This window comes from Acanthochromis polyacanthus, chromosome 6 (genome assembly GCF_021347895.1).
Source record: "Acanthochromis polyacanthus isolate Apoly-LR-REF ecotype Palm Island chromosome 6, KAUST_Apoly_ChrSc, whole genome shotgun sequence".
Lineage (NCBI taxonomy): Eukaryota > Metazoa > Chordata > Actinopteri > Pomacentridae > Acanthochromis > Acanthochromis polyacanthus.
The window spans coordinates 10,052,252-10,063,394 of NC_067118.1; the positions used below are offsets into that span (position 1 = coordinate 10,052,252).

The following is an 11,143-nucleotide window of genomic DNA, read 5'->3' on the forward strand; positions in this document are numbered from 1 at the left end:
TCCGTAAAAACTTTAACATTTGTTTAAAATCTTCAATATTTTTTAATGAAAATGTGTTATTTGTGTGGCTAAAGCCACAGTGAAGCCTTTAAACTTGCAGGATGAGACAGAATTAGTTGACCTTTCAATGCACAGAGCAGATTTGTCCTGGTTATTTACAATTTTTACCATTTTGAGACAAGCTTAAACCTGAAAATACAGCAGATTCTTCAAAGTGTGATATTTTGAGATGAGTTTGTGTGGAGAAAGCTTTTTTTCCTGGAGGTTTTTTTCTCCAATTTTGAAGTTAAATTTGCAGGATGAGACAGATTTTGATCCTAACATGGGCTTTTCCTTGTCCTGATTAAAATATTGACATTTTCATTCTCAGTTTTTATCATTTTGGAATTAGCCTAAACCTGAAACATGCTGCAGAGACAGCAGTTTTTATGTAAATCTGTTATTCTGGCATGTATTTGTGTGGCTATAGTCAGAGTGAAGCCTTTAAATTTGCAGGCAGAATTTGGTTTCTTATTTCTGGTTGCTTGTTTTGCGAGGACCTCCACACTCCGATCCCAACATGAGCTTTTCCTCATCTGTGATTTTTTTCCAAGTTAGGATGTGTTGGCATGCTGTGCTGCAGCTTTTTTTCTCTGTTATTTTCTATTTCTTGTGACTTTTAAGGAAGTGTAGTACTAAATCTACAAACTGCCAGTAAGCTGTACGCGGATCTGTAATTTGCTGTAGCAAACATCCCTCCAGCCACAGTCCCTTGATGCTCCGCCAGGCTCTTCCTACCTTTCCTGTCCCAGTCAGCGAGCTCCATCCTTCAGGCCCAGAGCTGCTGTACCTCCAGAACCTCCAGCGCCAGTCCCTGTCACTCTCCACAAACGTCTATTTTTAGCTGCCTGTGCCGGCGTGGCTGCACTGTTTGCCTGGTGTGTGGTGTTGTGACAAGGGCCCGCATGGGAGCCGTAATGATACAGTGTGAGTGTCTGCCTCCCGGTGCTCAGATAGAGATTGTTTAAACAGTATCCTGAGCCGGGGACGGGTCCCATGACAACTCCATAAATATTTACCGGCTGCAGCCACGCCGCTCCGCTTCAGGAGAGCTCGTCTGCAGGCTACCTCTGCAATGTTTTTCTTTTTTTTTTATTTTCCATTGTCTCTGTGTTGTTTTGAGGATTTCTTTTGGATGTTGTTGATGCCGTTTTTTCAGTAGACAAGTGTTTTTACTAGCATTGCTTTACACGTCATCCTCTGCCTGGAATGTCAGGATGTCCTGTATGTCAGTGCTTCATACACGTCGCCCTCAGCGGTAAACACCTTAAACCAGGCCGCCGTCGAGTCGAGGCTCTTGCGACGACTCAACCGTAAAAATTGGAGAAAGAAGAAAGCCGTGTGGTTTTAAATCTAATTTACATAAATCTCAAATGTTTGTTCTTGTGCACAGTAATGTTTTTGTGTGTGATTGCAGGCGTTAAACATCCATTTCACATCAAATAAATACCAAAGTCAACCTCTCACCACTTTAAAAGCAATGCGAGGATCAGAGACTTTATGTCAAAACATGCTTTTGACAATTTTAGAACGTGCTTTTATCTCTGGCAGCCTGAACTCCTGCAGCGGACTGATCACAGGTCAGAGTTTAGGTTGATCCAGAATGCTGCAGCCTCAGTTTTAACAAAGATCTAAACTCCGCTACCCGATCCTCATAGAAACAAAATTCTCTTCGTTGTCCCTAAATCACTTGATAGACTCCTCTTTTATCTACTCTGACCTCTCAAGTTGTTTGATTATGGATATTTTACTGTTTCTAGAGGTAAAATTAAATGTGGTAAAACAGCTTTTAGCTTTGAACTTTCCAATTCAAGCTCAAGATGTACTTTTTCATCTTTGTTTTTAATTAATTAATCCAACAAGGAACACAGCAGAGTTATGTGACAATCAGCCTACGTCTGTCTGTCTGTCTGTTAGAAACATTACTCAAAAATGGACTTATAGATTTGGATGAAATTTTCAAGGAAGGTCAGAAATGACTCAAGGACCAAGTGATTATAGTGTGGGAGTGGTGCGGCTTATAGTCTGGATCCACAGATTTGTTAAAGATTTCTTTATTATTGTGAAATAACGGCACGGCATCACGTCAGATTAATATTTTTTAGTTGTTTCATGTCAGCTACGCAAGTTCAGGTCATGTTGTTTTGTTAAATACTGCTGGGAAAACGGACAAAACACAAATATGAAAAATGATTGAAACATCATTAAAGCGTTAATGTGCAGGGGCTTTTGAGGTTGGAAAATCATTAGAATATTTACAGTGCTGGAAAATGTTATACGTATTGACTTTTTTTTTTTTTCATTATTTGTAAAAAATAAATATTCAAAGAAAGGTAACTTTTGTTTATTAGCCATGATTGCGCTCTATTTAGTGCAACCAAAAGGTCAAGATTTAATCAACTGACAAAAATTCTGTGACCATTCAGCTGAACTGCAGGCAGTGTACACACAGAGCAGAGAGGAAACGAGTATGGAAACAAATTAGAGACACTGAGAGGGAAAGAAAACCTATTTGACCAAAGGATCAAATGTGTTTTAAGTGTGGCAAGGCTCAAAAACGGTAAATAGACGAGCGAGTTGTTGGAAGATGCATTCATCATGGTAAAACATCTTTCTAGAATGAAAAATGTGCAGCTTATAGAGGTTGTAAAAATGCAAATTAGGTAATTTTGAGATTTTTTGGGGGGGCAATTGGGGAAAATGTTGCGTATGTTGATCCCAGTTTTTTCCGTTCTTGTAAGATGCATATTAAAAGAAATGCAACTTTTCTTTTTATGATTTATGACTGAGTGGAAAACAGAACATATTTGACCTACTAAATAAGTGTGTTTTAAGTGAAGCATGGCTCAATAATAGTACTTGGAAAACTGTTGTATTTGCTAATTTTAGTTAATTTAAATTTTCGTAACGTAAATAATCACAGAAGTCCAGGTTTCGTTTTTATAATTGTTCTGTGATTTATGGCATTCTAACTGTTCATACTGCATAAAAGACATGCGAATTCCCGGACGATCCCTTGTTCATTTCTTGCTCTTCCCCTTTGACAGATGACGGGAAGATCTTTCATGGCAGTGGGGTTGGAGATGCTTTTGGTCCTCGCTGCTTCAAAGGTGACATCATGGGCTGCGGCATCATGTTCCCACGAGACTACATCCTGGACAGGGAAGGTGAGGCCTCGTTAAATGGGTTAGTTTCGCTCTTAAACCAGCTTTTTGCGGTTTAAAGCAGTCAACATTTGGGACATTAACGTGTTTGCAGATGGCCTCAGACAGCAGCGAATGTTACCTAACCTTAGAGGAGGCGGCCAACAAACAAAACATCTCCGGTTGTGGTATTAATGAACATGTTTGGCGTCTCGCTGCGTTACCTGATCTGACATTTCATCAGCGAGCGGTCGCGTGGCACGGCGACAACTCCAGCACAGTCTGCTCTTTCAGGTGAAAGCCTTTCCTCAGCGCTGCCGTGCTGTGCTTTGTCCTCAGGCGACGTGGACGACTGGGAACGGCTGGAGGTCCGCCCGGCTCACGCAGCCGTCCAGAATGTTCTGTACCTCAACGACGAAGAGGAGGAGGAGGAGGAAGAGGAGGATGGAGAAGAGGTAGAGCAGGAACAGGAGGGCAGGAAGGTCACGGTGAGGAAGACTTTCAAACACAGCACACACGTTTGAAACCAGAGGTTTACGTGGGTCATTCCAGAGTTGAGGACGTTTTCCGCCCCACCCATCAAATTTCAAATAATTCATGTACAAAATACTAAAGCATGCAGTTCTTGTGTAAATTTGCTTGTCCTGGAAAAAAAAACTAGGAGAAAAGAATGTTGGAAAACATTTTTTAAAAATAGCAAGTAAGTCTTTAGTTCCCCCTAAAATGCCATTTTTCTCCTGTCCCTCCCTGCTGATGACCATATTCAATCTCAAATAAAACAGTTAAAATAGAATCTAAGCCTCCTTTTTCTGGAATTATTTTTTGTTGATGTCTTTTGTAATTGTGGGAACACCTTCTGTAATCAACATATTTTAAATAATAATAATTTTTATGCATGGAACGTGTGTCCCACAACAACCCTGTTAGCAAAACCTTTTTAGCTGCTAGAAGAAGAACAAAACAGTGAATCACATGAAACGCTGGAATTAGCATCATCAAACAGTTTTCCAAAAGAACGAGTAGAGCAAAGCTATGTCCTCTCTTTTATTTTTCATATTTTCATAACATTGTCAGCCTTGATTGAATGTCTCACTCTACCTCATATTATCAGGATCAGACTAATTCTTTTTACTGTTTTCCATCAGTCAGTTTGTCCTCTTGGTCAGCAGTAACAGCTAGCTAAACATCTAGCTTCTACTCCTGAGAAAAAGCTAGCATTAGCATGGATTAGCAACCCTGTTACTGTGATTAGAGTAGGGTTAAGAAACAACACATAAAACATGGAATAAAAATGCTACCATTGATGTGTAAGCTGAGCCAATCAAGCCTTTGATGATTTGTTATCTATTGTTGATGAATATGAAGTAGAAAATATCAAGAGAGAAGGTTTGTTTTCCAAAAATTGTGACGCTCAGATGTCCTCCAATTCTGAAATGACCCTAATACCAAAAAAAGGAGATTTACATTTAATTTTAACTGTTTTATTTGTGATTCAATTTGGTCATCAGGGAGGTGGGACAAGACAAAAATGGCATTTTAGGGGAAATCCAGACTTATTTAATATTTTAGAAAGTATTTTTAAACATTCTTTTCTCCTAGTTTTTCTAGATTTGGTCTCAGGACAAATACATTTACACAGCAACTGCATGTTTTAGTATTTTGTACATGGATTAGTTGAAATTTGATGGGCGGGACGTAAAACGTCCTCCAGTTCTTGAATGACCCACATTGACTGTATAATATAGTATAAAGACACATAACCTTTTTTTTTTCTCACCGTCTGACTTTGAATCAGACTAAACTTTTCCTGTTTTAGGTCAGTTAGGAGTACAAGAGTTATTTCTATTTGCTTAAAAGCCTGAATAAGAAGATATATTTTTTAATTACTTTCTTCAAAGTCAGAATTTTACATGCATTAAGATTACTGTGTCTTCAAACTATCTGGGAAAGCCCAGATGATGATAATGATGTCATGGCTTTGAAAGATTTTGATAGGTTAATTGGAGGAACACTGGAAACACACCGCTTCCATGATGTGACATCATTTAAAGTGACATTGATTTAAATGCAGCACTCAAAATTAAAAAATGGGATACAGAGGAGCAACTTGCTGGTAGATACATTCAGCATGGTGAAACATCTTTCCAGAGTTAAAAAAACGTGTAGCTTGTGCAGATTCTAAAAATGAAAATAGGTAAATATTTTTGATATTTGGAGCCTTCATTTTCCTCCCAACATTGATAACATCTGTGGGCACTTGGAAAACTGTTGTACTTGGTAATTCCAGTTTGTTTTTCGTGTTGTGAAGCCGCATGACATGAGACGATCATAATAATAAATACAGTAGACTCTCAGGTACCATATATGACACACAGGTCCACACTAATAGATGTTTACCTGTTGTTGAAGGGAAATGAGAAAAAAATTTCACACTTGAAATCAAGGGAAACGACTACAAGTAAGACATGTAACTACAACAATAAATGAATGCACAAATATAGCCCATGTACAGAACAAGATGTTTTTTTTTGTTTCATTCTCACTGGAATTATGTATTGAATTGAAAGATCTTTCGTAAAAAGTTATAAAATAAGTAAGCATTCTTTCCCTTTGAGCAGGCATAGAAAAATTAGAAGAAATCAAACTTCCACAAGACTGGTTCAGTCTTAAAATTAAAAAAAAAAAAATGCTCTCTCATTATTCATAAACCATTGGGTAATCTTGACTGACCTAAAACAAGAAAAAGTTAGTCTGATTTAATGTCACACAGTGAGAAAAAAAATGGTTATGTGTCTTTTTACAGTGTATGTAAACTTTTGGTTTCAACTGTAAGCAGACCTGTAGATCAATCCGCATGTCATGACTTAAATCTGCTTTGATTGATTTTTAACTTTGGCACTTGGAGGCAGCAAAACAAGTTGTCCAGACTAGTTGTCACCTTATGGAGGATGTTTTGTTAACATTTAGTTTGTAATTCACTCGCATATAGAACAAAAGGTAAACTTGAGCTCCGTTTTTAGCCTCGACTAACAAGATTCTTTTGCACTTCATCATGGTTACCAACTTCTTCATCTCTGTGCCATTTGATTCTGGGCAAGTGTTGTAGAGTGCGCCAACAGTGGGACTTTTTAGCTGCTTGAAACACCAAACTTATGAAGATGACAGATGAGCTTCAGTGTTAAAGCTTATCCTTGTTCCTGTGACTTTTGGAGCAGCCAGTCGTGCTTCTACCCATAAATACCAATGCTTCGATATCGTCCACTTGTCAGAAAGAATATCAGGAGCAAATATACTAATCCTAACTCTATCATTGTGTTCTATCATGAGTTTGTAGTTGTAGTTTCAAGCTAATATCGATTATTGGTAATTACAAAAGGCCGATAACCCGCATTTGAATGCATACATTAAACATTATATATTAACAGCTTGTGATAGCGGTCATTCATAACTATAATTCTTAAAAAGGATAACTACAACTGAATATGTGTAATCGAGACAGAAATGATGATATTAGTGTCATGTGACTCTACAACACTCTTGACCGATTGAGATCAATAAGTTTGTCTCCTGTAGTTTATGCCCGCTGCTCTTCTCTATTTTTTCATTTTTCATTGCCCATTTTATTATCCATTGAGGCCCAGGTCTTATAGCGTTATTTGGCTTTGTTTTCCAGACACTGTTTCAGGGTGATCTGTGTCTGCTTGCTGACTAGATGCTAACTGTTAGCTTGGCTTTAGTATCATTATTCAGTTTTTACATGTTGTGTCTCTGTATAAAGAGACGTGTCTGTCAGTTAGAGCAGATTGTTAACTATAATCTGACTTAAGAAAGATGTTAGAGTGCTTCAGATAGTGTTAGCTACCGATGGGGAAAAAAAATAACAAACCTCATAGCCTTAGCCTAGCACCATCAGCAAAATGAGTGAATTATTGGGGTCTTTTTAGTGCGACAAGAAAACGGGACATGTTTGTGGAAGATTATGACGTTTGTTATAACTTGGGCATTATCTGAGCTTGGGCTACCTGAGCTTCCAAACACAGCACTGCTACAGTCTCTAAATGTGCTCATCTGTCTCTCTGTGTAAACAATCCCTCTCATTGATTGGCCGTTGCTTGTTACAAGTAACCAATCACATGGAGGTGTGGGCGGAATTTTGCTTGAGACCACAGAGAGAGAGGATTCTGCATCAGAGTAATGTGTGTAATTCATTTTATTGTTAAGTAATGATAGTTAATAAAATAACAATACAGATGATCTTAAAAATTGCCCACTGTCAGCCTCAGTAATCGCTTTGGCTGATGATCAGTCGATTCCTGTAGTTTACTGCATTTTGTGTGACGTAAACTAATAAATAACATTTCTTGGCTCTACCTCTGGAAACATCCTTGCTATACTTTTTAAATGTTTGCATCGGCTATACATATGAACATGGACAGGTACGTTATTATCCCCCGCCTCCACGAAGTGGAAAGGGGGGATATAGGTTTGGCGTCCGTCCGTCATGAAGGGGACAGCTTTTCTCGGAAACTATTACAGCTAGGATTACGAAATTTAGCGTGTAGCTTCACACCATGGACACCTTGATCAAGTTCGAAAATGAGACCTGTGCGATAATATTTAACAGAGTTATGGCCCTTGATCACTATTTTGGATATAGACTCATAGACATCACATGTGGCGGGGGATATTGATGACCATGTCGTCTTGTTTAAGGTTGACATTTGGAGCTACATCAAAGAGCAACATTAAAACAGTCAACAGCTTTGAATGTATTTGGACTGTTAGCTAACTTGACGTTTTTTTCAGCTTCCTATGTGTTGGAGCTGTGGATTAACTCATCTGTTGTGTTTAACTTCATGCTGATTACTACTCCGGCATGTAATGCGGTAAACTTATGTGACAATCTGTGTACATTTGCCTGTCTGTCTGTCTGATAGCAAATATTCTCAAAAACGGACTTACGGATCTGGATGAACTTTTCAGGAAGGTCAGAAATTACACAAAGACCAAGTGATTAGATTTTGACAATGATGCGACTTAGTCTGGATCCACAGATTTGTTAAATATTTCTGTATCATGGGCTGCACAGTGGATGGTGGGTAGTACTTTCACCTTGCAGCAAGAAGATCCCTGGTTTGCGTCCCGGCCTGGGCCTGGGATCTTTCTGCATGGAGTTTGCATGTTCTCCCTGTGCATGCGTGGGTTTTCTCCGGGCACTCTGGCTTCCTCCCACAGTCCAAAAATATGCTGAGGTTTATTGGTTACTCTAAATTCCCCATAGGTGTGAATGTGAGTGTGATTGTCTGTCTGTATATGTAGCCCTGTGACAGACTGGCGACCTGTCCAGGGTGTCCCCTGCCTTCGCCCGAGTCAGCTGGGATACTCTCCAGCCCCCCCACGACCCTAATGAGGATAAAGCGGTATATAGAGAATGAATGGATGAATGGATTCCTGTATCATTGCGAGATGGCGTCACTGTAACTATGACAAGTCACTCACCTGGTGTACTGATGAATCAGGTAGACAGAATTTTTTTTTCCTCATTCACCGTCTCCTCCCTTAACCCGCAACATAGTCTTGAACTACTGCTTTAGCTTCCTTCCTGCTTAAACAGTTCATTCACTATGTTTCCTCATATCAGATGGTCTTTTCTCTAACCCTCTCTTGAACTTTGTACATTTTCTCTTACTGTCAGTAGGGCCGTGGAATGCACATGCCACAGAGAGCCATATCATCTGCCCATCTGTCTGCTTTGTATAAGTTCAGGTCTTTTATGCATTTGTTCTTCATTTTACCTTGCTACCTGCTCTTGAGTAGTCATGTGTAGTGCTTGTAGTGCTTCCCAAATTCTTCAAATTTTGCCCTCCTCAAAAGGGAAACTGGAGAAAAGAGAGTTTAATTCTCATTTTGAATGAAATCTGTCCAAATGAACATATATACTTTGCCTAACTTCTCAGCTAAAAAAATCCTCTAAAAAAAAAAATATATATATATATATATATATATATATATATATATATATATATACACACACACACCAAATATACTGTGTGTGTGTGTGTGTAAAGACCTCTGAGTTTGAATTGTGATAAAGGAGTGGGGAATAAGAGAAAGTATGCACTGGATCGTCAGCTGCCTGCTGATGATCACATGATTGTGATCCTGCTACAAATCGACCGCTGCAGACTTATCAGGATTTACCCAACGGAAATGATATTAGGAACAATTGATTTAATTGTGGGGTTTTTTCCAAGACCCATCAATTCCCGCGGCCTGCTACATATTTAGGTCACATAATGGACTTATGCATAGCACATGCATGTATTCAAAAGGTCATTTTGTTTGTGGGGACATCTGAATTAAATGGCCACATTCTATGTTGCCGTGATTTCTGATCATCAGTAACTAATAGACAAATGCTGCATTTCTAAAAAAAAAATAAAAAAAAAGAAGTGCTACATTTCTGACAATGCCATATGGAGGAACGAACAGCCTTGCTGAAGAACTGCACTCTGAGTGCTTTTCTAGTTATTGTAGTGACTTGAGAAACAAATGGACTATGGGCAGTCCAGAGTTTTTTTGGGAACAAGGAGCTCCAAGACTTCTGTGACGTTTAATGTCTTCTGGTCAGAGCTCTTGCACTTAAGACAAGATGTTGCCATATGGTCGACTGAGCAGCCTGGACAGAGTACTGCGCTCTCTGACTGCTTTTCTTGTTTTTTCTGTCACTGTTTTAATTGCTGCCAGTTTCCACTCTGTCCTGACCTTCAGGGTTAACTCACCTTCTGCGGTTTTGGTGTCCGAAGGGTCACCGAGCGGGTGTGAGCGAGCAAAACCCAAGTGGGTGAGAACAGAAACCGGGCGGGAAATAATCCGGGGATTTGTCAATATTTACTCAGCAGGATGCATTAGTCTCAACGCGCCGCTCCTCGACGTTCCAGCGCTCGGCCACTCAGCACTCGTGTAATTAAATAGGTTAAGTCTTTCTTTCTGGAGTGGGTGGTACGGTAAATGTTTGATATGTGACTCAGCCTGATTTATTGAAGACGCACACTCAACAGTACTCGACTTGTTGTTTTAGTGTGTCGGTATTTGCTCTCAGACTTGGAACGAAGCCCTCGGTATTAGCATTGAAAAGCTTGTTGATGTTCTTTTGAGAACAGCTGGATAATGTTTGATCACTGGCTGATTTAGTAGAGACATGTACTGTAAACATTGACTTTCTTCCCCCTGCAGAACACAGACGCTGCACCGGAGCCCATTTGTTTAACGATATTTCTTAACGGCACATAATTTCTGACTTGCTGATGAAGTTTGTATCGGTCTTTATGAGAAGACTTTCCTTTCGCAGCTGATCGCTCTGATGCTCCATCATTTAGAGGCTCCTCTGTGGGTGTTTTAACCAGGGATAGACCGATTATTGTGGCCGATATTTGGCTTTTTTCTGCTAAAAAATTCATGAGTAATTATTGATGAATTAAATCCTCTACTTCAGGTCTAAACAGCCTCCTCTCTCTGTCTGTCATCACTCTGTGGTTTCAGAAATGTCTGGACAAGAAACACAAACCAGGACATTAGCTTCTCTCACAGTGGATAAGGTTATGCTAACAACTAGCGGCTAAGTTAGAAGTCAGTAAATTAGCTTCTCTCACAGTGTATAAAAACCCAGTCTACTCTGACTGGACCGTTTGTTCGGCGAAACCAAGGTCATGTTGCTTATGTACCTGAATTCCGCATCTCTAATTACAGGATGTAGCTTTTTCAGAAGTGCCTCTAACAAGGAAATAATTCTTTGTTTGAGGACCAAATTTTACCATGATGATGTAGATAAGTAAAGGAAGAAAGCCTTGCCTTTAAACGAGACGTTTGAGGCACGTAAAGAGCAGATTTTTCTGTGGAAATAAATCATTTACTTTAGTGTCAACTTTGAGCTTTGGAAGTTTGCATCTTATATAATAAAA

The 11,143-nt window shown here is 39.3% G+C and overlaps 1 protein-coding gene and 1 long non-coding RNA gene across 3 annotated transcripts in view; one reads left to right on the top strand and one right to left on the bottom strand.

Annotated features, from left to right (window-relative positions):
* spryd3 (SPRY domain containing 3) overlaps nucleotides 1–11,143 on the top strand; it is a 107,130-nt gene that overhangs the window by 84,915 nt on the left and 11,072 nt on the right. For both annotated transcript variants that reach the window (XM_051949301.1, XM_051949300.1), the window contains 2 exons: nucleotides 3,087–3,206; nucleotides 3,522–3,670. In XM_051949301.1, the coding sequence (XP_051805261.1) occupies nucleotides 3,087–3,206; nucleotides 3,522–3,670 (269 nt within the window). The remainder of the gene's footprint in view (nucleotides 1–3,086; nucleotides 3,207–3,521; nucleotides 3,671–11,143) is intronic.
* LOC127534351 (uncharacterized) lies at nucleotides 2,972–3,554 on the bottom strand. The gene is made up of 2 exons (XR_007942457.1): nucleotides 3,407–3,554; nucleotides 2,972–3,193 (listed from the first exon to the last, which is right to left on the bottom strand). It is a non-coding gene; the product is annotated as an uncharacterized LOC127534351 (long non-coding RNA).